At 54.9% G+C, this 26938-nt stretch overlaps 2 protein-coding genes across 4 annotated transcripts; one reads left to right on the top strand and one right to left on the bottom strand.

The window, feature by feature from the left end:
* Nucleotides 1–668: 668 nt before the first annotated feature.
* Nucleotides 669–9351, bottom strand: MRM2 (mitochondrial rRNA methyltransferase 2). Of its 3 annotated transcripts, XR_012091734.1 has the most exons (4): nucleotides 9298–9351; nucleotides 6418–6707; nucleotides 4171–4238; nucleotides 1824–1926 (listed from the first exon to the last, which is right to left on the bottom strand). XR_012091734.1 is itself a non-coding variant. In XM_008018862.3 (3 exons), exons 1-3 carry the CDS (start codon nucleotides 9303–9305, stop codon nucleotides 1484–1486), a joined length of 741 nt encoding a protein of 246 aa, XP_008017053.1. In that variant the 5' UTR covers nucleotides 9306–9351; the 3' UTR covers nucleotides 669–1483. The 3 variants fall into 3 exon arrangements, 2 of the variants coding, with proteins under 2 accessions (XP_008017053.1, XP_008017054.1); XM_008018862.3 differs by lacking the exon at nucleotides 4171–4238 and having other exon boundaries at nucleotides 669–1926; XM_008018863.3 differs by lacking the exons at nucleotides 4171–4238; nucleotides 9298–9351 and adding an exon at nucleotides 8795–8986 and having other exon boundaries at nucleotides 669–1926.
* Nucleotides 9325–22979, top strand: NUDT1 (nudix hydrolase 1). The gene is made up of 4 exons (XM_037995253.2): nucleotides 9325–9392; nucleotides 11976–12139; nucleotides 21648–21793; nucleotides 22663–22979. Exons 2-4 carry the CDS (start codon nucleotides 11988–11990, stop codon nucleotides 22833–22835), a joined length of 471 nt encoding a protein of 156 aa, XP_037851181.1. The 5' UTR covers nucleotides 9325–9392; nucleotides 11976–11987; the 3' UTR covers nucleotides 22836–22979.
* The last annotated feature ends 3959 nt before the right edge of the window (nucleotides 22980–26938 follow it).

Here is a 26938-nt window from a genome sequence, read left to right as displayed (position 1 = left end):
CAAGAGAGTCCCTGGACTTAACTACCTGACTGCAACCAGAAATAAAATGAAAAGCCAAAACATGTGGCGGCCCGGGCGCCGTGCCTCACGCCTGTAATCCCAGCATTTTGGCAGGCCGAGGCGGGTGGATCACGAGGTCAGGAGATCGAGACCTTCTTGACTAACACGGTGAAACCCCGTCTCTACTAAAAATACAAAAAAAAAAAAATTAGCCGGGCTTGGTGGCGAGTGCCTGTAGTCCCATGTACTCAGGAGACTCAGGCAGAATGGCGTGAACCCCGGGAGGTGGAGCTTACAGTGAGCCGTTTCAAGGCACTCCAGCCTGGGCAACAGAGCGAGACTCTGTTTCAAAAAAAAAAAAAACAAGTCAAAACATCTGACCTGCAGTTTCCTTTGGGGAGCTGGACCAAGTCCCAGATCCCTGATGGCGATTCCTGGGTTTCCAGACTTACCACACTGGTGCTTGGAATTGAATCATAGTTACAGTCAACACACTTCTTGAGGGATGAGTACACCTCCAGGAAATGGCTTTGAGGAAGCCAGTTTTAAAAAAACAAAACTTAAAAGCATGAAAGTCCCTTACAATAATGCAACCTCTATTTTATTAAATATAAAGCTGCATCGAGTTCCTAGAAGAGTAAAAGAAAATAAACACACCACATCACTGCTTGCTTTGGCAATTACCTTTATGTTCTTGGGAGACCAGACACAGATACAAATTTCCAGCAAAAACCAAAGCACACCCAGCGCATGCGTAAATTCAGACCATACGTCTTCCCTAATCGCTCCGGAACCTCTGCTGCTTGAAGAGTGCGTGAATCTCTAGATTACTCACCAGATAGAAAGAATTTAATCCCCAGATGGAAATTTCAGATTTTTCTTTTGGTTTGGTTGTTTCTTCATTTTTGTAGAGACAGTGGGTGTTGCTATGTTACCCAGGTTGGTCTTGAACTTCTGACTTCAAGAATCCCCCAGCCTCAGCCTTCTGGGATTATAGGTGTGAGTGGCCTCACCCAGCCCCCAGATTTTCTACTTTAAATAGCCACACTAAGAACTGGAAACCTGTGCATGGTGCTCTGGGAGGAACAGTGGAAAGCCTGTTTCTGTGTGACAGTTTAACAGTCTGTAAGATGAAGTCCCGTCAAGGCACACATGGGCACACCCATCCCTGCCTCAGCGGATTCCTTCTGATTCTTCCCACAGTCTGTTTCTCTTCATCCTTCCATCCTCACCTCTTCTCTTGATAACTTTCTCTTCACAAATCACAATATAGAGGACTTTTTCATTTTCCATGGCCCCTGAACTTAGTTTTGTCATCTCTTTTTCGTTAAAAAGAGAGAGAGAAAGAAAGAGACTCCCCACTTGTCCTGTTCCATCTCCAAAATCAGCTCAGATCTCCCAGGAACTCTTCCGGAAGGAGCTCAGGCTACGTTTCGAGCTTAAAAGAAGCTAATGACCATTATGAAAATGGCACAAGAAATCCTCACTGCTTCACAGCGCCCTTCCTTCCCTGGTACTGTGTGGCCAAGAAGTACACTTCTGATGACTCTTTCCTGCTGGCTTCAGGTTTGATGATCCTTACATTCTGGAATTCCTCTGTCAGTCTCCTCTGTAACCGATGGCTTTGACTTCCAGCCCAGGTTTTACAAAGGAATGTTCCCCGAGGTTGCAGGATGTCTGGGGTCATGCTGAGAAGGGTCAGGCACAGGCTGATGAGCCTGTCATGATCGAGGTCCCGGAACCCTGTGGCATTGGGCGCCATGTCGCTCAGAATCACATCTGCTCTCCCACCAGGAAGCACCTCGAGGATTCTCTGTGAGGTTCTCGGGTCAGTCACATCAGCAGGGCACAGAAAAGTTGCTCCTTCCAGGGGCAATATGTGAAGAAGATCTACCCCAAGCACGAAGCCAACAGGAGAGCTGGGATCTATGGAAGAAATGGTGAATGTGTTATTTATTTACACCCTGAATGTTTTCACAAAAATATAGTACATGCAACAAAGTGATGAAATAAAAGTAAAATGTCAAGACCAATGCAAAGAGCTAATGTGCAAATAGGTAAACACGGGCCTTTTCTATCTATACATCCTATAAAGACACGTGGTGGGGGAGGTCGTGGGACTTAACATCTGAGAAGCTGAGGCCCAGACAGGAAGTGACTGTCCTAGAGTCATCCTCAGCCATGGGCAGACCTGTGCCAAGCGCCAGGACTTCTGATTCCAAATCTGGTATCATTTCACTACCAAAGGCTCGCTCTCTGTGAAAGGGTTCTTATCTCTGAGTGCTCTTTTTGATAAACTAAAATAGAAAATAGGCCGGTCGCAGTGGCTCACACCTATAATCCCAGCACTCTGGGAAGCTGACACAGATGGATCACCTGACGTCAGGAGTTCGAGACCAGCCTGGCCAACATGGGGAAATGCTGTCTCCACTAAAACTACAAAACTCAGGCAGGTGTGGTGTAATCCCAGCTACTCGGGAGGCTGAGACAGGAGAATCTCTTGAACCCAGGAGGCAGAGGTTGCAGTGAGCCAAGATCACGTTCACGCTCTCTCCTTCTGTCACGTTCTCCTACAAGGTATGCTCTTGCTTCATCTCAAGAGCACTGCACTCCAGCCTCAGCGACAGAGCGAGACTCCATCTCAAAAAAAAAAAAAGAAAGAAAAAGAAAATAATATACTAGTGCATAAAGAGCCTCTGGATTAAATCAATAAATCTATTCTCCTTCTCCACCTTAATCCAATTGCTTTCAATGTAGAAACTACTGGAAATAAGTCAAGAGATGAGGAAAATGAACACATACAAAACAATGTACAAAAACTGATACCAGCTAGGTGCGGTGGCTCACACCTAAAATCTCAGCACTTTGGGAGGCTGAGGTGAGAGAACTGCTAGAGCCCAGGAGTTCTAGTCCAGCCTGGGCAACATAACAAGATCCTGTCTCTACAAAAAATATAAAAATTAGCTGTAGTCTCAGCTACTCAGGAGACCCAGCTAAAATGAGGCATGAGGCTGGGCGCAGTGGCTCAAGCCTGTAATCCCAGCACTTTGGGAGGCCGAGGCAGGTGGATCACGAGGTCAGGAAATCGAGACCATCCTGGCTAATGCGGTGAAACCCCATCTCTACTAAAAAATACAAAAAACTAGCCGGGCGAGGTGGCGGGCGCCTGTAGTCCCAGCTACTCGGGAGGCTGAGGCAGGAGAATGGCGTGAACCCGGGAGGCGGAGCTTGCAGTGAGCTGAGATCTGGCCACTGCATTCCAGTCTGGGTGACAGAGCGAGACTCCGTCTCAAAAAAAAAAAAAAAAAAAAAAAAAAAATGAGGCATGAGGCGTCCCATTTTCCTGGGCTGAAGATTGAGGGGTTTTACCTTTGAAAAATGAGGTAATCTTCAAAATACCTGGACTTCCAATGTTTAAATTAGGAATGAAACATGGTCTCTTCCTCGCCCCCTACCGTTGGAACAGCCTTTCTGTTAAGCAGACTGAACAAGAACATCTATGACTCTACCCTTAGCTTATCAACTCTGACACTTCTCAACAGAACTACGGCCCTCCTCAATGGAGGGGACTGCTGGGGAGATGGGGGCGTTGGGCTTGTGAGAGCAGCTTTGAATGCAGGTACAGAGTGAGAAGAGGGGGAGGCAGACGCTGACATCAGTTATAGGCAACGAGTCTTGTTTTAGGTAAGGTGACACAATGGCATCTTTTTAGTTTTACAACCGGCGCTACTCAAATATCAGCAAGTTATCCTTTTGTGTGTGTGAGAGAGAGAGACAGGGTCTCACTCCACTGCATGGCCTCAGCTCACTGCAGCTGCGACTTCCCCAGGCTCAAGCGACCCCTCCCACCTCAGCCTCCCAAGTAGCCGGGACCACAGGCACATGCCACCACGCCTGGCTAATTTTTTGTAGAGACGGGATGTCACCACATTGCCCAGGCTGGTCTCGAACTCCTGACCTCGGGTGATCCTCCCACCTCAGTCTCTCAAAGTGCTGGGGTTACAGGCGTGAGCCCCCACGCCCGGCCTCATGTCTCACTTTATGCTCCTGAGCTTTTGCTCCTATAATATCCAATATGTTACAACCTTGGGAAATTTCCACCAAAGGCAAACAGCTTTGGCTGCATGCTTGTGACTTCCAGGAGGGCAAGCCCAGGCAGATCACACTCACACTGTCTCCTTCTGTCACTTCTTCCTACAAGGCACGCTGAGCCACTCTCCTGCTTCATCTGAGGAGCACTTAGGGGAACAGAAACCACTGAAATCAGTTACTAGGAGGACTCCACGGTGATAAGCTCAGCAATGAGAAAAGGAACTGACATTTCTAACACAAATCCACTTATTTAGTCAATAAATGCTGAGCTGAAAAACAATAAAAAGGCTGTTCAGGCCGACCATGATGGAAGCACCAGGAAGCACCTCGAGGATGCTGGGAGGCAGAGACAGGAGGATCACCTGAGGTCTGGAGTTCGAGACCAGCCTGGCCAACATGGCTAAACCCCATCTCTACTAAAATTATAAAAATTAGCCAGAAATCACTTAAACCCAGGAGGCGGAGATTACAGTGAGCCGAGATGGCGCCACTGCGCTCCAGCCTGAGCAACAGAGTGAGACTCCATCTCAAAAAAAAAAAAAAGGGCTGTTCAAAAGCCAGAAGAGGCATATCCCAGCCTACGTCTGGGCAGGGGCCACCCAAGGGGATGCAGGTAGACACTGAGAGTTCACGGCAAACCTACCGCAAACCAGCAGTGGGGCGGATGTACCAGCATTCCAGGTCTGCACTTTCAACAAGTCATGAAACCCTGAGCCTCAGTTTTCTCACCAATAAATGAGGACCACTGTCCCTACTCTAAGGTATTTGGGAGAGATTCGGGAGAGCTCTGGGTGGACTGTCTCACCCTGTTCAAATGCCAGTGCATGCAGCTACCCTGGCTTTACAGCAGGAAACATAAACGGCAAGGATATTCTCCACAGCACACGCATCCCAGCAAAAAGCCAAAAGCAAGCTTGACACCCACGGTGAGGGAGCTGGCTAAAGAGCCTACGGTGCAAGCACTACATGGAATGGGATGAAACTTTCCCAATGACGACGGTGTCTTCTGTTGTATGGGCAGCTGGCTGATCCCATTATTCAGGGGAACGTTTCTATATAGAAAATCTTACTCAAAACCCTAAGATATAAAACAGATTGAAAACTGTGTCTCAGCTTCACCCAGAGTGGAGAATCCATAGCCCTGGCCGTGAAGCCTCTTCTAGGTTCTGGAGGGAGCAGCCCCAGTGGGGCCACCAGGAAGCCCCAGGGCTTATGGGACTTGGAAATTTAGCTGGGCTGTTGGGAAGAGATGTCAATACATCAACAGTAGCCGGACGCCGTGGCTCACATCTGTAATCCCAGCACTTTGGGAGGCCAAGGTGGGCGGATCACCTGAGGTCAAGAGTTTGAGATCAGCCTGGCCAGCATGGTGAAATCTTGTCTTTACTTAAAAAAACAAAAAGAAAAAATTAGCCAGGTGTGGTGGCGGGCACCTGTAATCCCAGCTACTCAGGAGGCTGAGGCCGGAGAATTGCTTGAACCCGGGAGGCGGAGGTTGCAGTGAACTGAGATCACGCCATTGCACTCCAGTCTGGGCAACAGAGGAAGATTCCCCGTAGGGTGGGGAAAAACAAAAACAAAAACAAAACGAAACAAAGAATATATATGTATCTATGTATGTATGTATATATGTATGTATGTATGTATTATTAAGCAAAAATAGCTCCAGTAAGGCTGCAAATTAGCAAGAAGAGTATGGAACGACATTGCTTTTGAAAATGTGAGGGACCGGCCAGGCACGGTGGCTCAAGCCTGTAATCCCAGCACTTTGAGAAGCCGAGACAGGCAGATCACGAGGTCAGGAGATCGAGACCATCCTGGCTAACCCGGTGAAATCCTGTCTCTACTAAAAAATACAAAAAACTAGCCGGGTGAGGTGGCGGGCGCCTGTAGTCCCAGCTACTCGGGAGGCTGAGGCAGGAGAATGGCGTGAACCCAGGAGGCGGAGCTTGCAGTGAGCTGCGATCCGGCCACTGCACTCCAGCCTGGGCGACAGAGCGAGACTCCGTCTCAAAAAAAAAGAAAATGTGAGGGATCTATGCAAACACAAGCCTGGAAGGATGCACACCACTGTGCTGGTGCTGGTACACCCGGGCGATCTCATGCGAAGTGATTTCCATTTTCACCGCACCTTTCTACCTTGTCTTTCATTTTGAAAATGGCAGCATCCTATTTTTATCATCACCCCTACTAAACCACCCACTCAGAAGCGCGTGCCTTAGAAAAGGGCTCCACCATCTCGCATCCACTGGCAGAGGCAGCTTGCCCATGCCCACTCAGCCTCAGGGTAGCCAGAAGGTGCCAACAGCAGTGCAGAGGCCCCACCTGTGCCTGCGGCATTGACTTTCTGCACCGCCACCTGACTCCAGGCCCCAGGAGCTGCTCCGCAGTCTAACACCCGAAGGCCGGGTCGCAGAATCTGGTGCCTCTCGTTCACCTCCAGGAGCTTGAAGGCGCTTCGACACCGGTAACTTGCCACCTTCGCAGCCTTCACAAACGGGTCCCTGAGATGCCGAGTCAGCCACAGGTGCTCAGCGCCTGTCCGATTCTTGCAGCGACTCCCAGCAGTATGGAACCCTTGGCGCTGAAAGGAAGCACACACCAGCTTCAAGTACCTGGTGGGAGAGAAGAGGAGAAGGCAGGTTGGCATCACACAGAATGGCAGGTCACAAGCTGGGGGGGCCTGCGGATCAACTCATTCATTTCTAGAGATGTGGCACCAAGACCCAGGAGGGGAGGTGAACTGACAAGGCTACACAGCTGGAAAGCAGGCATCACAGGCCAAACTGTGTCCCCACAAAATTCATGTGTTGATGTCCTAACCCTTGGTACCTCAGAATATAGGTGTATTCGGAGACAGGACCCAAATACACCCACACACCTGAAAGAGGTGACCAAGTTAAAACAAGGTCATATGGGTAGGCCCTATTCCAATAGCACTGATGTCCTTATAAAAAGAGGGGGCCCCTTAGGGGGCCGGGTATGGTGGCCCACACCTGTAATTCCAACACTCTTGGAGGCCAAGGCAGGTGGATCCCCTGAGGTCAGGAGTTCGAGACCAGCCTGGCCAACCATGGCCAACATGGTGAAACCCCATCTCGACCAAAATGCAAAAATTAGCCAGGCGTGGTGGCACGTGCCTGTAAACCCAGCTACTCGGGAGGCTGAGGCAGGAGAATCACCTGAACCCAGGAGGCAGAGGTTGCAGTGAGCCGAGATTGCACCACTGCACTCCAGCCTGGGTGACAGAGCGAGACTCTGTCTCAAAAAAGAAGTAAATACATAAATTAATTAATTAAAGTAATATTCTTTTCTCATCTGGCAAAAGTGTTCATTGAGTTCTGAGAGACTGCAAGAAAACCTCCTAAGGACAGATCCTTGCCTTAGTTACCTAGGTCAGGGCTTTGGCAATAATACGGGGGTCTGTCATAATTCTTTTTTTCTTTTCTTTTCTTTTTTTTTTTTTTTTTTTTTGAGATAGGGTCTCTACAGCACAGGCTGGAGTGCAGTGGTGAGGTCACGGTTCAACGCAGACTGGAACTCCTGGACTCAAACAATCCTCTCACCTACATGTCTTAACATAAAATTGAACTAAACCTGTGTGAATCGTTGAAGGACAATTTCCAACACTCTCTGGACAAGCTATGCTGTAACAATTTGTTCACAGCCCACAATAGCTAAGCAGGAAGCTATACACACCTCCCCTCGTTTAACTCTGAGAACCACCTCACCAAGTAAGTTCTATGTCGTTTTTTCTTTTTTTGAGACAGTCTCACTCTGGCGCCCAGGCTGGAGTGCAATGGTGGCTCACCGCAACCTCCAACTCCCGGGTTCAAGCAATTCTCCTGCCCCAGCCTCCCAAGCAGCTGGAATTACAGGTGTCCACCTGCTACCATGTCCGGCTAATTTTTGTATTTTCAGTATACATGGGTTTCACCACGTTGGCCAGGCTGGTCTCAAACTTCTGACCTCAGGTGATCCGCCCACGTTGGCCTCCCAAAGTGCTGGGATTACAAGTGTGAGCCACTGCACCCGGCCATTTTTCTTTTTTCTTTTTGTTTTTTTAAGAGACAGGGTTTTGCTATTACCCAGGCTGGAGTGCAGTGGCACGATCACAGCTGACCACAGCCACAACCTCTGGGGCTCAAGCGAACCTCCCACCTCAGCCTCCTGAGTAGCTGGGACTACAGGTGTGTGCCACCACTTATGGCTAATTTTTCTATTTTCAGGAGAGATGGGGTTTCACCATGTTGGCCAAGCTGGCCTCGAACTCCTGACCTCCGGCGATCCACCCACTTTGGCCTCCCAAAGTGCTGGGATTACAGGCGTGAACCACCTCACCCGGCCATTTTTCTTTTTCTTTTTTTTTTCCCTTTTGCCATCGCCCAGGCTGGAATGCAGTGGCACAATCACAGCTGATTGCTGCCATAACCTCTGGGTCTCAAGCGAACCTTCCACCTCAGCCTCCTGAGTAGCTGGGACTACAGGTGTGCACCACCATGCCTGGACTAATTTTTTTTTTTAATTTTTAAAAACTTTTTTTAGAGATGGCATCTCACTATATTGGTTAGGCTGGTCTCGAACTCCTAGGCTCAAACGATCCTCCTGCCTCAGACTCCCAAAGTGCTGGGATGACAGGTGTGGGCCACCAAGCCCGGTCTCTATGTCTTTCTCATTTAAATAAATAAATAAAAGTTACTACCCCATGGCTCCAAGGCCAAAGCTTCTAGCTTCTGCAACACCAAAGCGTGCTGACCAGCCAGGAGGCACTGACGGCTGACCGTGAGTCGCTGTCTTCACCTGGCTTAAGGGGTCTCCCGGGAAAATGGCACAGGCTGGTCCCGGGGGCCAGAACCCACTCGACAGCCCAGGAAGCGTGGGCAATGGAGCTACCCCGCCCACGAAACGAACTCTCGCCCCCAGCGCCTCGGATCTGCGCCCCGGCGCTGCCCCCCCGCACCTGGACTCTGCCCCCGGCCCCAGCCTCCCCACGGCGCAGCCGGCCCTGCCCCTGGAGACCCGAGGGCGCCCTCCTCCCGGGAAACTGCGACCAGGAACCCTGGCCTCGCCCCTCTCGCGCTCGCTAAGTGCGGCGACAGTGCCCAGCGCTCAGAACCCAGCCCCGAGGCCAGGACCAAGGAATGCGACGGGGCGGACCCCCACCACTCCAGTCTCCTGCACACAAGGAAGTAGCGCCCCGCTCACCCCGCCATGGATTTTCCCCACGCCGGCAGCGCGCCGCCGGAAGTGCCTGACTTCACTTCCGGTCAGAGGCCCGGGCCCCGGAAGCGGCGGTACAGGTACGAAAAGCGCGCGCGAGGATCCTAGGAGTCGTGGTGACCCGGGAGGGAGGGGAGCCGGGCCAGCGGCGGCAGGAGAACGTGGGAGCCAAGTCATGGGCTTGGGGGAGACCAGGAGAGCGGGGCCGGGAACTCGGGGGAGACCAGAAGAGCGGGGTCGGGGGCTCGACGGAGACCGGGAGAGCGAGACCGGGGGTTTGGGGGAGAGACGAGGAGAGTGGGGCCGGGGGTTTGGGGGAGACGAGGAGAGCGGGGCCGGGGGTTTGGGGGAGAGACGAGGAGAGCGGGGCCGGGGGTTTGGGGGAGAGACGAGGAGAGCGGGGCCGGGGGTTTGGGGGAGAGAAGAGGAGAGCGGGGCCGGGGGTTTGGGGGAGACCAGGAGTAAATCATCACAGAAATTTACTTGGAAACCATGGCTTCTGGCAGGAACAGATCAGTGTCGGGACAAAGTACACGGGCCTGGTGTGAAGCTCAGCCACAAACCCACTTACCCTGTCTGACCTGCCTCCGCCACCAGGACCCAGTCTCAGTGACACGGGAAAGGTTCCCTTGTCCTCCTCGAAGGGCCTGCGATGGGGGTGTGGCTCACTTCTTCAGAGCCCCGCTGCTCAAGCCTCTAGGGGAGCATAGAGACGGGCAGGCTGTGGGGCTCCCACCCACGGCAGTGTCTGGGGGTGAATGTTTGCGGCTCCTGAAGCCCCCGTGGGCGTGCGTTAGAGGGTACTCTTTCAGTTCAGCCTTGCAGGTGGCTTGTGTTAGCTGTTAGACTCACTGCCTTATCGCAGGGATAGAGGGCTTTCTGTGTCCCCGGGTTTCTTGCCTTGATGTACCGAAGCAGTCAGATCACACGGCGGCTTGGAGAGTGAGTGCAAGGTTTTATAAGTGGAATTAGCCCTCAGCAGATGAGGGAGCCAGAAGGGAGCTGGAGTGGGAAGGTGATTTGATTTTCCCCTGGAGTCGGGCTGCTGAGCAGCCTGGGCTGTCCTCTGACGGCCCCTGCCAAACGCATGCGTCCTCCAGTTAATTCCCTGCTGGTGCCTGTTGTTGTGCTTTCCACATCCTCTTGACATCCAGCAGCTTGTGTATCTGCCCACTAGGGTCTGGGGGGTTTTATAGGCACAGGACCGGGACGTGGCGGGCTTGGGAAATGCAACATTTGGGCAGGAAAACAGAAATGCCTGTCCTCACCTAGGTCCCTGGGCACAGGCCTGGGGGTGGAGCCCTAGCCAGAGACCACGCCCTCCTCTACCCAGCACTTCCCTGCCCTCTTTGCTTACCATCGAGTCCCTTTTCTCAGACACCACAGCTTCCAAGGAGGATCACTGGTCCTGAATCCTGTGTCTCAGCCAGGTGTGGACCCCAGAAAAGTTGGTCCTGGCTGGGCGCAGTGGCTCACGCCCGTAATCTCAGCACTTTGGGAGGCTGAGGTGGGTGGATTGCTTGAGCTCAGGAGTTCATGACCAGCCTGGGCAACATGACAAAACCCCGTCTCTACTAAAAATACATCAATTAGCTGGGTGTGGTGGCTCATGCCTGTGGTCCCAGCTATGTGGGATGCTGAGACAGGAGGATGGCTTCAGCCAGGGAGGCTGAGATTACAGCGAACCGAGATCATGCCACTCTCCTCCAGCCTGGGCAACAGAGCAGGATCTTGTCTCAAAATAAATAAAGGAAAGTTGGTCCTGGCCCTCCAGCATTTCTCCAGGGTCCTTTTTCCATCAGGGACCTGGCTGAGGCATCACCCTGAGAGTCCTCTGAACCTGAACCTGTACACCTATGGGAGCAGGAAGGGCTCTTGCGACTTCCAGTGGCCCCCCTGGGTGCCAGGTCCTACAGTAGCCACAGTAGGAGCAGAGTGAGTGGGGTATAAACTCCTGTCACAGGAGGGAGGACTAGCCAGGCCCTGTTGGGTGGGCCTGTGTCTACAACCACACATTTCCTGGGGATCTGGAAGCCTGCTACAGAGAGGCCAGGTCCCACTAGACTGAAAGAAGCTCCTATTAATCAAAAGGCCAGAGTTGAAGCCTGACCTGAGAACCACAGGATAAACTGTGGTTATTGTGCTAGTCAGGCACGGGGACCGTTGTTCCCCACTGTGTGCCTATGGGAGGGCGTTCCTGAGGGTAGACGCAGGAGCAAGAGTGCAGTCTGGAAAAGTCATGTCCTCTGCACCTGAGGGCTGAGTAGTGGAAAAAGAAGGTAGCGCCAGCCTCTGTTCTGCTTGATCAGCCCTGCTGACCACTGGGTTCTGTTTCTACCACATTGGTTCAATGGCAGGTTTCCACCTGCCACAAGGGACCCCGGGCTCCAGCCATGCAGACACATTTGATCAGTCACCATGGCAGGTGCCAGTGCAACAGGCTGTGCTGGGGGCCGCAGCTGGGGAGGAGGACCACTGGGTGTGAGTCGGGCATCCAGCGTGTCCATGCCAGGAGTAGCAACAGCACAGGAAACAGGGCTGGGGAATTACAGCGTACCACCCCCCCAACCCTGCCTCCCAGAGCACATCCCAGTCCTCCTGGCCCGTGGCACGTGCTTCCTCCACGCGTGTCGTAACTGACTGCCCTCTCGCCTTCCTTTCAGAACCCAGGGACCATGGGCGCCTCCAGGCTCTATACCCTGGTGCTGGTCCTGCAGCCTCAGCGAGTTCTCCTGGGCATGAAAAAGCGAGGCTTTGGGGCCGGCCGGTGGAATGGTTTCGGGGGCAAAGTGCAAGAAGGAGAGACCATCGAGGATGGGGCCAGGAGGTAAGGACAGGGCAGGTCTGGCCTGGCCGTGGAACCGGCTTTCCCAGGGCCACACCCTTGGTTTCACCACTTAGAGCTAAGTGACCCGGAGCAGGGAGTTAACCTGTGAGCCTCAGTGTCTTCATCTCAGAATGAAGACCAGTCCGCAGCCCTTAGGACTCTTGTGAAGATTAAATGAGGAAATGAACACAAAGGACTTAGAACAGTGCGTGGTGAGTGCTGAGTGTGTGTTAGCTGTTGTGTGTGGTGTGTGGTGAGTGTTGAGTGTGTGTTTGCTGTGGTGCAGTGGTGCGTGCTGAGCGTGTATTAGCTGTGGTGTGTAGTGAGTGCTGAGTGCGTGTTAGCTGTTGTGCATGGTGTGTGGTGCGTGTCGAATGTGTGTTAGCTGTTGTGTGTGGTGTGTAGTGAGTGCTGAGTGCGTGTTAGCTGTTGTGCATGGTGTGTAGTGAGTGCTGAGTGCATTAGCTGTTGTGCATGGTGTGTGGTGCGTGTTGAGTGTGTGTTAGCTGTTGTGGCGTGGTGAGTGCTGAGTGCGTGTTAGCTGTTGTGCATGGTGTGTAGTGAGTGCTGAGTGTGTGTTAGCTGTGGTGTGTGGTGTGTGGTGCGTGTTGAGTGCGTGTTAGCTGTTGTGCGTGGTGTGTGGTGCGTGTTGAGTGCGTGTTAGCTGTTGTGCATGGTGTGTGGTGCGTGTTGAGTGTGTGTTAGCTGTTGTGGCGTGGTGAGTGCTGAGTGCGTGTTAGCTGTTGTGCATGGTGTGTAGTGAGTGCTGAGTGTGTGTTAGCTGTGGTGTGTGGTGTGTGGTGCGTGTTGAGTGCGTGTTAGCTGTTGTGCGTGGTGTGTAGTGAGTGCTAAGTGTGTGTTAGCTATTGTGGCATGGTGTGTGGTGCGTGTTGAGTGCGTGTTAGCTGTTGTGTGGTGTGTAGTGAGTGCTGAGTTTGTGTTAGCTGTGGTGTGTGGTGCGTGTTGAGTGTGTGTTAGCTGTTGTGTGTGGTGTGTAGTGAGTGCTGAGTGTGTGTTAGCTGTTGTACATGGTGTGTAGTGAGTGCTGAGTGCGTGTTAGCTGTTGTGGCGTGGTGGTGCTGGGGGCTGCAGGGTGTATCTGGAAGCTTCTGTGCATCGCGGCTTGAATTGAACCCTCCCGGCACCCTCACTGTCGCCGAAGGGCTCGTCAGTCACTTGGTTCCTCTGTTTGTTCAGTGGCGCTGATGATTGCTTTTATCTCACACCCAGTGTACACAAAGTCTGCACCCTCAACACAGCCAGCTTCACCTAGGAAGGAACTGAAGCCCAGAGAGGTTGAGCCATTTACCCAAGATCACACAGCCCTCCAGACACCCGTCACCCCTCACAGGGTAAATGAGATCATCTGTGTAAACGTCGCTGCACAGATGTCAGCCCCCATTCATGTTTTTGTTCTGAGAAAGGTAGGCCAGCCTGCCTAGAGAGGAGAACTACGGAGTAAAGAGGGTCCTGGCACGGAGGAAAGCTTTCCAGTTTTTTCCTCACAACCTGCAGTAAGAAACACGTTTTATACTCTGATAGAGTGTGCACACTCAGGTGTGCAGGTACAGCTAAAATAAGTTGCAGTAGCTGCCCTTATTACATCAAAGAGCACTCTACTTTTCCGATTCATTTCTCTTTTTTTCTCCAGAGATGGGATCTCACCCAGGCGGGAGTGCAGTGGCACCCTCATGGCTCACTGCAGCCTCAAAGTCCTGGGCTCCAACGATCCTCCTGCCTCAGTCTCACAAATAGCTGGGACCACAGACACATGCCACCATGCTCAGTTTTTTCATTCTTCGTAGACATGGGGTCTCATTAGCTCCTGGGCTCAAGCGATCCTCCCTCCTGGGCCTCCCAGAGTGCTGAGATTGCAGGCGTGAGCCACTGGCTTGACCCGTTTTTTCAATTGTAATCCACTAAGCTGATTTCCCAGATCATGTGGGTCCCAACCCTCAGTTTGGAGAGCCCTGTGTGCGCTTCCCCTCTAAGGCCTGGGACCCCGGGCTCCAGCCATGCAGACACATTTGATCAGTCACCATGGCAGGTGCCAGTGCGACAGGCTGTGCTGGGGGCCGCAGCTGGGGAGGAGGACCACTGGGTATGAGTCGGGCATCCAGCGTGTCCATGCCAGGAGTGTGTGCAGAGCAACAGCAGCACAGGACACAGTCAGGAAAAGTGGCCCTGGGGGTTCTCCTGCCCAGCCCTTTGTCTTTGATCTGCTAAGACCACCCATCAGCTCATGGATTTCGGTAGCGCTGCTCTGTGTGGGGCCTGGGGACACAGGGAGGAACAGGTCAGTCCCTGCCTCTGGAGCTCTCGTGTTGTCTGGCGCCGGGTTCAGGAGACCTGCAGAAGGAGGTCTGGTCCACACCTGGTGGCCAGGGGCCTCCAGGAGAAAGGAAGGGTGATTAACTGGGTACCAGGAAAACACTCTGAGGGCTTGACGTTGGCTGGGAGGGCGTGGAGGGAGCGAGGAAGGAGACCTTCACAGAAGCACAGAGGGCTGGAGGAGCGCCAGCTGTGCAGGGAAGTGGGGGGTGTGAGGGCTGGAGGAGCGCCAGCTGTGCGGAGAAGTGGGGGGTGTGAGGGCAGCAGGCAGCAGAGCTGAGGCGGCTGGATGGAGGAGCTCCAGGTGGCTGGATTTCTTCTTGTCCTGCTGGTGACAAGCAAAGCACAGGCCCCCTCGGCAGCCGTGATTTATTTTCTTCTGAACTTTGTCACGGTTTGTCACAGTCGAAAGAACTTTCCTCCTACCCTCTGTGAATATTACACAAACAGAGGCACCAGCACTCCAGACCCTCACTGCTGAATACCGCAGTGGCATACTCAGCCCAGGGTTTGAGGGGGGAACTGAGACACAGAGCAGGAAGCCTGTGACTTCCATCCTCGGGTGTAACCTGGCTCCATCCCCCTCACCTGGACAGGTGCAGCAGCCCCGTAGCTGGGCTGGCCCTCATGGCCTCCACCCTCCCCTCTGCAGTCCCCATTCCACACAGCTGCCAGGTGGCCCTTCCCAGACTGCATCGGGGTCTCCCCCAACCCACAACACACACAGACGCATACTGACACATTAAATCCTTAACACCTCTCAGTGCACTTACAGCCGCCCTCCCGTGTCAGCCACTGAGCCCCCCACAGGCTTGCCTTGCCCCCTCCCTCCCGACTCTGCTCCTGGGACATCCCAAGCTGTGGCCCACCTTGCTCTTCATCCGGTTGTCCCCCCACCCCACCCCTGACAGCTTTCACAGCTAAGAAAGTGCCTTCCCCACCCATCTCATCCTGTATCTTTCCTTCATGGCACTCTCACCCTTTCTAATCATATTTAATGATTCACTTTGTGCCAGTCTGCCTCCAGAATCATTCTATAAGATCAGGACTGCCCAAGATAGAGTGCGGTGACACACTCATAGCTCACTGCTGCCTCAACCTCCTGAGCTCAAGCCATCTTCCCGAGTAGCTGAGACGAGCAGTGCACACCACCACACCCGGCTAATTTTTTTTATTTTTAGGAGAGATAGGGTTTTGCCATGTTGCCCAGGCTGGTGTCAAATTCCTGGCCTCAAGTGATCCTCCTATCTCAGCCTCCCAAAGCGCTGGGATTACAGGTGTGAGTCACTGCACCCAGCGTAACTTGCACTTTTATTGAAGTGTCATGCACATAGAGAAAATTGCACAGTGGGTTTTTAAGAAGTGGAAGTGGATCCACCTGTTTATTTTTTGAGATGGAGTCTCGCTTTGTCACCCAGGCTGGAGTGAAGATCTTGGCTCACTGCAACCTCCGCCTCCCAGGTTCAAGCGATTCTCCTGCCTCAGCTTCCTGAGAAGCTGGGACTACAGGCGCCCGCCACCATGCCCGGCTAATTTTTGTATTTTTAGTAGAGACAGGGTTTCACCATGTTGGCCAGGATGGTGTCTTATCTTCTGACCTTGTGATCCACCCGCCGCGGCCTCCCAAAGTGCTGGGATTACAGGCGTCAGCCACCGCGCCCAGCCACCTGTTTCTTTTTTTGAGATGGAGTCTTGCTCTGTTGCCCAGGCTGGAGTACAGTGGCATGATCTCTGCTCACTGCAGCCTCCACCTCCCGGTTCAAGCGATTCTCCTGCCTGAGCCTCCTGAGTAGCTGGGACTACAGGTGTGCACCACCACACCTGGCTATTTTTTTTATTTTTTGGTAGAGACAGAGTTTCACCAGGTTGTCCAGGCTGGTCTCAAACTGACCTCAAGTGATCCAGCTGCCTCTGCCTTCCAAAGTGCTGGAATTACAGGTGTGAGCCACCGCACCTGGCAGGTCCACCTGTTTAACCAACATGTAGATCAAGAAAAAGAAGTGGGCCGGGCGCAGTGGCTCAAGCCTGTAATCCCAGCACTTTGGGAGGCCGAGACGGGCAGATCACGAGGTCAGGAGATCGAGACCATCCTGGCTAACATGGTGAAACCCCGTCTCTACTAAAAAAATACAAAAAAGTAGCCGGGCAAGGTCGCGGGCGCCTGTAGTCCCAGCTACTCCGGAGGCTGAGGCAGGAGAATGGCGTAAACCCGGGAGGCGGAGCTTGCAGTGAGCTGAGATCCGGCCACTGCACTCCAGCCCGGGCGACAGAGCGAGACTCCATCTCCAAAAAAAAAAAGAAAAAGAAGTGGACCGTGGGACCCCGCCCTCCACCCTGACTTCCGGCACAGCTGATGACTTTGGCCTGTTCCCAAATACGGTGTGGGATTCTAGAGGCTGCGACCTTGTCTGGCTTCTTTTCAGCATCACATGTGCCACAGCAGTGGCTCTTCCAGCTGCTGGGTAATGCCCTGCAGAGGCCCGTGCTGCAGCTCACCCACTTTGCTGCAGGCTCACCCTCTCTGCAGCAGGCCCCCAGCTCTACTGCAGCTCACCCCCTCTGCTGCAGGCCCCCAGCTCTACTGCAGCTCACCCCCTCTGCTGCAGGCCCCCAGCTCTACTGCAGCTCACCCCCTCTGCTGCAGGCCCCCAGCTCTACTGCAGCTCACCCCCTCTGCTGCAGGTGTGCGTGCAGGCCTTACCCTTGGGAGCTGCTGCAAGCGAGTGCCAGGAACAGTCCTGACATGTCTTTCGGTGCCCGTGTGCACCCTTTCCTGTGGACAGTTACTGTGGAGGAAAACTGTTCAGCTTCAGCAGAGATTGCCAAGCGTCTTTTCACAGATGTTTCGCTAATTCACACGAACGCTCAACCACACTTGGTACTCTCTCTTTTTCATCTTAGCCATGTTGGTAGGGACGGTGAGCTCGCGGAGGTTCTGCGTGCCCTCAGGACTGCAGAAGGGGAGCACCTTCACAGTATCTGCGGGCCGCATTGCTATCGTTTTTGAGTCTGGGGGCCGCGTGGATATCCAGATTTCTTTGTGAGTCTGCAGGCCGCTTCGATATCTTTTTTTTTTTTTTTTTTTTTTTTGAGATAGAGTCTCACTCTGTCGCCCCAGCTGGAGTGCAGTGGCCGCATCTCGGCTCACTGCAAGCTCCGCCTCCCGGGTTTACACCATTCTCCTGCCTCAGCCTCCGGAGTAGCTGGGACTACAGGCGCCCGCCACCTCGCCTGGCTAGTGTTTTTTGTATTTTTTAGTAGAGACGGAGTTTCACTGCTTAGCCAGGATGGTCTCCATCTCCTGACCTCGTGATCCGCCCATCTCGGCCTCCCAAAGTGCTGAGATTACACGCTTGAGCCACCGCGCCCGGCCGGATATCCTTCTTTGTGAGTCTGGGGGCCGCGTGGATGTCCTTTGTGAGTCTGTGGGCCGCGTGGATATCCTTCTTTGTGAAGTATCTGCTCAAGCCTTTTGCCTGTGTTTGAATTTGGTTACCTTTTTCTGAATTTTTTTTTTTTTTTTTTTTTTTTTTTTAAAGAGATGGGATCCCACTGTATTACCCAGGCTGGTCACGATTTCTGATTTGTTTGTAATTCTTTATACCTTTTAGATGTGAATTGTCAGATACTATATATATTACAAATATTTTGTACTCAGTGGCTCCTACTTTGTGATATTTTGATAAACAAGTTTATTATTTTAATATAATCTGATATGTAATTTTTTTTTTTTTTTTTTTCATTTTTGAGATGGAGTCTCGCTGTGTCACCCAGGCTGGAGTGCAGTGGTGCAATCTCGGCTCACTGCAAGCTCCGCCTCCCGGGTTCACGCCATTCTCCTGCCTCAGCCTCCCAGGTAGCTGGGACTACAGGCACCTGCCACCACGCCCGGCTAATTTTTTGTATTTTTTAGTAGAGACAGAGTTTCACCATATTAGCCAGGATAGTTTCGATCTCCTGACCTCATGATCCGCCCACCTTGACCTCCCAAAGTGCTGGGATTACAGGCGTGAGCCACCACACCTGGCCATAATTTTTATTTTAGCGCCATCTCAGCTCACTGCAACCTCCGCCTCCCGGGTTCAAGTGATTCTCCTGCCTCAGCCTCCCAAGTAGCTGGGATTACAGGCACCCACCACCATGCCCGCCTAATTTTTTTGTGTATTTTTACTGGAGATGGGGGATTCACCACGTTGGCCAGGCTGGTCTTGAACGCCTGACCTCACGGGATCCACCCACCTTGGCTTCCCAAAGTGCTGTGATTACAGGCGTGAGCCACTGTGCCCGGCCGAGACCGTCTTAAAGAAAAGAAACAATTCCTCATTGGGGAGCACCTGCAGGCATGAGGAACGGGGGCACTGGAGCCAGACAGGCTGGTGCTTAGGGGAACCCAGCAGCAAACAGCCTCGCGTCCAGGAGATGAGGTACCATCAGCCACAGGCCACCAGCATGGCCCTGGGCTGCAGTACCTGCCAGTCTGAACGGGATTGCTCCTGGGGCAACCCCAGGCCCTTGCTGCTTAGGAGGAGCCTCGGCTGCCCAGTCTCCAGGGAGGCTGGTCCCTGCCTTATCCACGCAATACTCAGCCCTCTTCTATCAGGAGGACCCCAGGACGGGCCCTAACTCCCAGGCCAAGAGCCGATTTAGGTGCCCTCCCCGCTCACCTGCAGGGGGCAGGCCTGAGTGCCTAACCCCAGTCCAGAGGGCTAGACTCAGACCCTCCTCTGTGGGGCAGGGGACAGGCACGTGGGGCGTGCAGATTTGGGCTTTAGGTGCACAGTGTGAGCCAACCTTTCTAGACAGCATCCCTGATCCCCAAAGACCAGCGAGGCCAGGGACGCAGGAGCAGCGATGGGAAGCAGGCCCGCCGGAACCTGCCACTCCCACCTCCCCACGCCGCAGAGGCCTCACCACCCTGTGTGTGTTTCATGTAATTTCTCATCGTCTTCCCCGTCTGCCCTGTGGGGAACCGAGTGCCATGGATAGAGCAGACACTTGGGCAGAACTGAAACAGCATCGTCTTTGCCTGCCTGGCGCTCCCCACCTGGGAACTGGAGCTTCAGCTCTGTCTCCCGGAGGATTCTTGATGCTTCCTACGCTGCCGTGTGCTGGGGAAGATTAACTAAAATCAGTCACAACATTCCACTGGGAGGTGACGCTTCTGAAGACGAGCAACAGCCGGCCGCCAAGAGGCGGGCGAGGCCCCACTGAACATCTCTGTTGCATCTAATTGGGGAGCCATTTGTACCCCACAAGTAGAAGCACACGTTAATTTTTTAGCTCAAGTCCAACTTTCATTAGCCATCTCTGTGAATAAATGCCGATTCCAGGTCTGCTTCCTCTCTAGTCCCTGCAGTTTCAGCTGAGGAGGCATCACTTCAATCCGACCATTTAGGCCAGGCATGGTGGCTCACACCTGAAATCCCAGCACGCTGGGAAGCCAAAGCAGAAGGATCGCTTGAGCCCAGGAGTTCAGGACCAGCCTGGGCAACATAGCAAGACCCTGTCTCTACAAAAAAAAAATTAGCCGGGCATGGTAACAGAAGCAGACTGAGGTACCCAGTGGCTCAGCCCATGTATCCCCAGGGTCTCCCAGCATGGAGTGGGTCTTCGGGAAGCGTCTGCTGAGGGACTGAGCAAGAACCCTACTGAGCACAGCAAGCAAACGCTCAGAACAGGAGGTCAGCAGCACCGCTGTGCCCAACACAGGTTTCCACCATAACCCGAAGTTGAAACATTTTATTCTTCCATACCAAATAGGAGTTGAGAAGCCGGCTGGATTCCTTAAGGTGTAGAATGTCACGCACTCCTCCTTTCTTGTGTGGAAAGCCCAAGGTATAAAGTGTGTATAACGTTTGCTTGTTTTTGTTTTGTTTTGTTTTTTTTAGACAGGGTCTAGCTCGGTTGCCCAGGCTGGAATGCAGTGCAGTGATCACACCTCACTGCAGCCTCCAACTCCTGGGCTGAAGCATTCCTCCCACCTCAGTCTCCTGAGTAGCTGGGACTACAGGCAAGCGCCACCATGCCTGGCTAATTGTTGTTCTTTTTGTACTTTTTGTAGAAACAGGGTTTTGCCATGTTGCCCAGGCTGGTCTCAAACTCCTGGGCTCAAGCGATCCTCCCACCCTGGCCTCCCAAAGTGCTGGGATTACAGGCATGAGCCACCCTGTACCCAACCTGTTTGCATTTTTATTTTTTAACTTTAAACTAAAGAGTTAATGTTTGCATTTTCTAAGAGATGAACAGAGGAGAAAGCCAAAGGAAAAACACTGAAATGGTAGCATTCCTGGGTGATGAGTTTATGGCGTTTTGTGTCCTGGTTGTCTACAACAAATATGTAATTTTTAAATTAGCAACAGCATTAGACTACTTCAAGGAAGCCTGCTGGCTCTGAGTGCGGGAAGCAGGGAAGGGCTTGTTCCCAGGCACGGCAGCACTTGAGCACTCCGTGGTGAAGTCAGCCCCTCACACCTCCTCCAGGCACAGCTGTCGGGAGCGTGTCCCGAGAACATGCAGGAAGAGGCCCAGGCCACGTGTCCCGTGTGGTCAGCCCAGGGGCCAGAGTTAAAACCAGAGCTCCTCCCTCAGGAAAGAGATCACAGAAGCCTGTGGTTTCACCCAGTGTTCCCAGAGAAGGGGCACCAGGCTGGACAGACATTTCTTGGGGCAGACAGGCCCAGAGTATAGAGCCCAGGTTCCCGGAACCAGCGTCCCCGGGTGCCGGCGGTCATAACTACCGCTGTGTGGGCTCTGATGCTCAGCCGTGGAAAAGCAAGTAACCAGGAATGAAGGAAGTGGGGTTGGTCCCCACCCTGCCACCCTCAGGTCTCGAGACCGTGGACAAGTGGCTGACTCCACTGGGCCTGGGCTGTCACTGGTACACGTACGGCACAGACAAGAACTGTGTTCCTCCCACGAGCGGCTCCACACCACCTCCGGGCCCCTCCCCAGAGCCGCTCAACCAAACTCAGTGTCTTCACAGTTCAAGCTAATTCTGAAGCTCAGCCAGGTCAGGACCAGCTAACGCCTTCTGGGCGACATCCTCCTGGGTCCCCCATCCACCCTGGTGGTTCCCTGGGCTGTGTGTAGATGCCCAGCTCCTCCTCCCTGCCATCGTGTGGGCGTGGCACCATGCCCTGACGGCCTCCCTCCCTCCCCCGTCCACCTCTGCCCGCAGGGAGCTGCAGGAGGAGAGCGGTCTGACGGTGGACGCCCTGCACAAGGTGGGCCAGATCGTGTTTGAGTTCGTGGGCGAGCCTGAGCTCATGGACGTGCACGTCTTCTGCACAGACAGCGTCCAGGGGACCCCCATGGAGAGCGACGGTGAGTCTCACGGGGCCTGCTCCCCCTCCCCACTCTGTGGGTCCCATCTCCTGTCTGGGAGAAAGGCCATCAGCCCAAACCATCTCTGAGTGCCAGGCAGCGGGCAGCCTGCGTCCCCTCCACCCCACAGTGCCAGCGCGGGGCCCATAAGCCTTCGTCCCCCTCCACCCCACAGTGCAGCGTGGGGCCCATGAGCCGTGGTCTCTGCACTGAGGCTCCAGCAGTGTACTCCCCCCTGCTCTGCGCCCATTTTCCTACCCTAAAATGAGAAACATGGTCATGAGGATTAAATAGAAACGATCGTCAGGTTCCTCACGATCACTCGGTGAACTCCTCAGAGTCAGTGTACGTTTGGGCTGGCCAGACGCCGGGGCTCACACCTGGAATCCCAGCACTGGGAGGCCGAGGCAGAAGGATCGCTTGAGCCCAGGAGTTCAAGACCAGTCTGGGCAATATAATGAGACCCCATCTCTACAAAAAAACACGTGTTGTTGTTGTTGTTGTTGTTGTTGTTGTTGTTGAGACAGAGTCTCGCTCTGCCGCCCAGGCTGGAGTGCAGTGGCGCCGTCTCGGCTCACTGCAAACTCTGCCTCCCGGGTTCACGCCATTCTCCTGCCTCAGCCTCTCAAGTAGCTGGGATTACAGGTGCCCACCACCACGCCTGGCTAATTTTTGTATTTTTAGTAGAGACAGGGTTTCACCATGTTGGCCAGGCTGGTCTCGATCTCCTGACCTCATGATCTGCCCACCTCGGCCTCCCACAGTGCTGGGATTCCAGGCGTGAGCCGCCGCGCCCAGCCAGAAAAACCATGTTTTTAAGCATGAAGTCTGGGTTGCATATCAGTGTCCCTCTTCCCCCCTCGGTACAGAAATGCGCCCATGCTGGTTCCAGCTGGACCAGATCCCCTTCAAGGACATGTGGCCCGATGACAGCTACTGGTTTCCACTCCTGCTTCAGAAGAAGAAATTCCACGGGTACTTCAAGTTCCAGGGTCAGGACACCATCCTGGACTACACGCTCCGCGAGGTGGACACGGTCTAGCGGGAGCCCAGGGCAGCCCCTGGGCAGGAGACGTGGCTGCTGAACAGCCGCAAACCGTCCTCACCTGGGGGCACCGAGTGGCTCGGAGCTGGGTTTCATCTGGAATTGACTGGATGGAAAGGAAAATAAAAGTCTCTAGCAGTTTTTTTTTTTTTTTGGAGATGGAAGTCTCGCTCTGTTGCCCAGGCTAGAGTGCAGTAGCACGATCTCAGCTCACTTCAACCTCCGCCTCCCAGGTTCAAGCGATCCTCCCATCTCAGCCTCCTGAAGAGGTGGGATTGCAGGTGCACACTGTCACACCCAACTAATATTTGTATGTTAGTAGAGATGGGGGTTTCCCCATGTGGGCCAGGCTGGTCTTGAACTCCTGACCTCAGGTGATCCACCCGCCTCAGCCTCCCAAAGTGCTGGGATTACAGGCGTGAGCCACCACGCCTGGCTGGTCTCTAACCTTTTAAACGTCCTCCTCTGGGCACCAGCACAGCCTGCCAGGTCCACAGGAAGCTGCCGGATGTGCTGGGCTTCGGCCCACATTGCTGCACAGAGGTAGGAAAGGATGGAGACTGCTCCCGAGGCGGGCAGCTGGTCCAGGGCAGGGGCACACGTGCTCGGACACACAGCCGCAAGCTGGGGATGTGTCCTCTCCAAACCCCCTGCACAGTGTGGGAAGCTGAGGCTCAGCCAAGGGCTCTGGGCTAAAACCCAGATGGAACGCCTCATAGGCTAGTCCCCTCCCCTGCCCAACTTCCATACACATTTAATAACAGTTGTTCACACGTTTATTGATAAACCGTCCAAAATGTAGGTCACGTGTAAACAATTCCAGTTTATTGGGTATATTGGGTATTGATCCCTGCAGCCTCCTAAAGTGCTTTGGACATGAACAGACCCGCAAAGCAAGAGCAAAGGCCTCAGACGCACAGAGCCGCCCTGACATCCCTCTGCTCAGAGTCCCCGTGCCCCATGTCAGAGCCCTAAACCTGACTCCCCTGCCTGCACTGTCTCCGGCAGACAAAGGGCAGCTGTCTGCACAGTGCCCCCGAGTACGCAGGACACAAACCAGGAGGACCCAGTGAAAATGTCCCCTTTCACCATGATTGGCAGTCCCCCTCCCGCGGCCCCGCAAGCCGTCCTCGCAGGGCACGTGGCATCTGGCGTCTCCAGCAGCATCACACACAGCTGTCCCTGCCAGCTGGGTGAGGCCGCAAGGACCGGCACAAGCTTGGGCTTGGGCTTGGGCCATGGGCAGCAGGAGGGCTGGAGAGGCGTGCGGGGAACCCCCCTCCCTCCAGCACCGGGCCTCCACCTGCGGCAGTAAACAGCCTCTCAGCGCCTGGGCCTGGGGACCTGCCCAGGCAGCACAGGGCGGGGGCCAAGGAGGAAGAAGAAAGGTGGCCTCTGCTGCCCCTGCCTGGCAGGCCTCTTTCTGCTGCCCTTTAGAAGGCACTGGGAGGAAGGTGTTCCAAAGCCAGTGCCCACCCCTCCACAGAGCCGACACCAGGGCACACAGGAAGCGGCCACAGTCACACATGGGAGACAGGCTGCCCTCCTCATCGCTGCCCTCCAGCACCCCCTTCACCCCGCCCTCCTGACCCTCGCACCCCTGCTCTCCAGGGCCCGCTCTCCAGCCCCCCAACCCCTGCCCTCTTGCTGTCCTCACCCCTGCCCTCCTGTCTCCGCTCACCTCTGCCCTCCTGTCCCCCCTCACCCCTGCCTTCCAGCCCCCCTTCACCCCTGCCCTCCTAACCCTCCTGCCCCCCAACCCCTGCCCTCTTGCTCTCCTCACCCCTGCCTTCCTGTCCCCCCTCATCCCTGCCCTCTTGCTCTCTCCTCACCCCTGCCCTTCTGTCCCCCCGACCCCTGCTCTCCTGCTCCCTCTCACCCCTCTTCTGCTTCCCCTCACCCCTGCCCTCCTGTTCCCTCTCACCCCTGCCCTCCTGTTCCCTCCTCACCCCTGCCCTCCTGTTCCCTCCTCACCCCTGCCCTCCTGTTCCCCCTCACCCCTGCCCTCCTGTTCCCTCCTCACCCCTGCCCTCCTGCTCCCTCCTCACCCCTGCCCTCCTGCTCCCTCCTCACCCCTGCCCTCCTGTTCCCCCTCACCCCTGCCCTCCTGTTCCCTCCTCACGCCTGCCCTCCTGTTCCCTCCTCACCCCTGCCCTCCTGATCCCTCCTCACCCCTGCCCTCCTGCTTTCCAGCTCCATCCTCAGCCTCTGGATACGAGGACCCTGAGACCCTGCTCCTGAAGTTTCCACCACAGGGAGATGCCACCAGGCATGTGGCCTCTCATACACTCACTGACCCCAGAGTCCCTGCCAGGAAAGCTCCTTCAGAAAAGCTCATGCTGAAGTCTTGCTCTCTCCTTGGAGGGCTGCGTCAGGACCGTGTGCCTGGCCTACTCTGGAGACAGAGGCCGCAGCGCCTGACGCCCGCCACGGCTCCCCACAGCCTCCATGGTCCTGCAGCTGGACAGGCCCCAGGCAGGTGCAGGAAGGACGAAGAGTCCTTGCAGCCTTCTGCCCACACAGGGTCACGCTTCATGGCTCAGGTGTCACGGTGCCACTCATGCCAACTGAGAACCTGTCTCTGCAGACGGGGGTCAGAAGGCAGCACAGCCCAAGACTCGGGTGGGCTAGGGACTCACGGGATAGCCCACCCACTGGGCTCCAAAGGGAACATGCCCTCTGCTCATCTGGCCAGGAGGACGCAGCCCAGCCCACAGCAGGAAGGCACCAGCAGAACCACAGGCCGGGCTGGGCCCGAGCCCCACAGCCAAGTCAGCACAGCCGCTCCCTCTGGCTGGCTCACGGTGGATGACGGATCCCCTGCCTGTGAGGCGCACACAGAGTCCCCTTTCCATCCCGGGGCCATGAGCTGCCCGTGGGTACAGGCAGAAGGGAAGCGTCCTCCGTGAGAGGAGAGAACACCCCGGAGGCCAGCGAGCAGCTGCAGAATGGAGGGACCTCGGAAAGCCTGGAGCCCCCGAGGGCCTCTTCTAGCACCTCCCCCCCCCGGCCAGGGAGGGGCCTCAGGCTCCGGAGAAGTGCAGGGGTCCAGGAGCCCAGCCTGGCTCCGTGTGCCTTCCACAAAAGGGGTTTGGGGCAGAAGCAGACCCACACCTGAGGTGGGCATTTCAGCCCCACAGAGCTCAGGAGAATAGCCTTCCTCATCCAGAGAAGGGAAGGGGCCTGGAAGACCAGTCCCCTCTGTGGGCAGGTGGCCAGGACGACAAGTGTGCGGCAAGAGGCTGGGAGGAGGGCTCTAGGCGCCTCAGAGAAGAAAATCCACTTAAAAAGGGGCTGTCCCTCCTCTAAAGCCCCAGCTGGAATGGAACACACGTCCCCCCACGCCCCCCGCTGTCCTCTGCCAGCCCATCCGGCCGCAGTGCCGCACGGTGCAGACTCCAACACTGGCCACCAGAAATCAAGGGAGTCCGGGGATGAGAACAGAGCCGCTGTAGCGCCCGCGCTCAGAGCCCCAGCTCTCCGTCACGCCTTTGTCTCCCAGGCCTGAGACCACAAGCACACACAGGCTCATGGTGTGGACACGGGCACACATGGGGTCACGGGCACAGGGCATGAGGCCACTGGACCCCACAGGCCACTCCCAGACCAGGGCTCCTGGTGTTGACTGCAGCGAGTTCCCTAGAAAATTCACCGTGCGTGCCCCATGCCTGACGGCCCTCCCTCCCGGCCTTGGCACCATTGGCTGTCCCCTTGCTGTCCGTGGTCAGTCCCATGCCTGGGCTGCAGGGCGGCCCTGCCCTCTCTCTCTCCTCGGCTGACAGCACCATGACGCTGCCCCTCCCGACTGTTCCAGCACCTGGAGGCCCCGCCCCCACGCTCTCCCAGGCACAAACTCTATGAGATGAGAGATCCCTGCCTCCCGGCAGGGCTCTGCATATCAGAAGAAAACCATTCCAGAGAACCCCACCACCCCTCTCCACCAGGCTAGCAGGCCACAGGGCGAAGGGCAGTGTGGCCCAGCTGCCCCTGTGGTCCATGGATGCCCCTCCCGACCCGCAGGCGTGAGCTCCTCTGCTCCGGCTGCAGCACGTGGCGGGGAGGGGAGCTGCCGTCCAAAGGGAATTACACCGGACACACCG

This window comes from Chlorocebus sabaeus, chromosome 28 (assembly GCF_047675955.1).
Source record: "Chlorocebus sabaeus isolate Y175 chromosome 28, mChlSab1.0.hap1, whole genome shotgun sequence".
Lineage (NCBI taxonomy): Eukaryota > Metazoa > Chordata > Mammalia > Primates > Cercopithecidae > Chlorocebus > Chlorocebus sabaeus.
The sequence above is the reverse complement of the archived record's forward strand: the minus strand, read 5'-3'. Positions and strand labels throughout refer to the sequence as shown.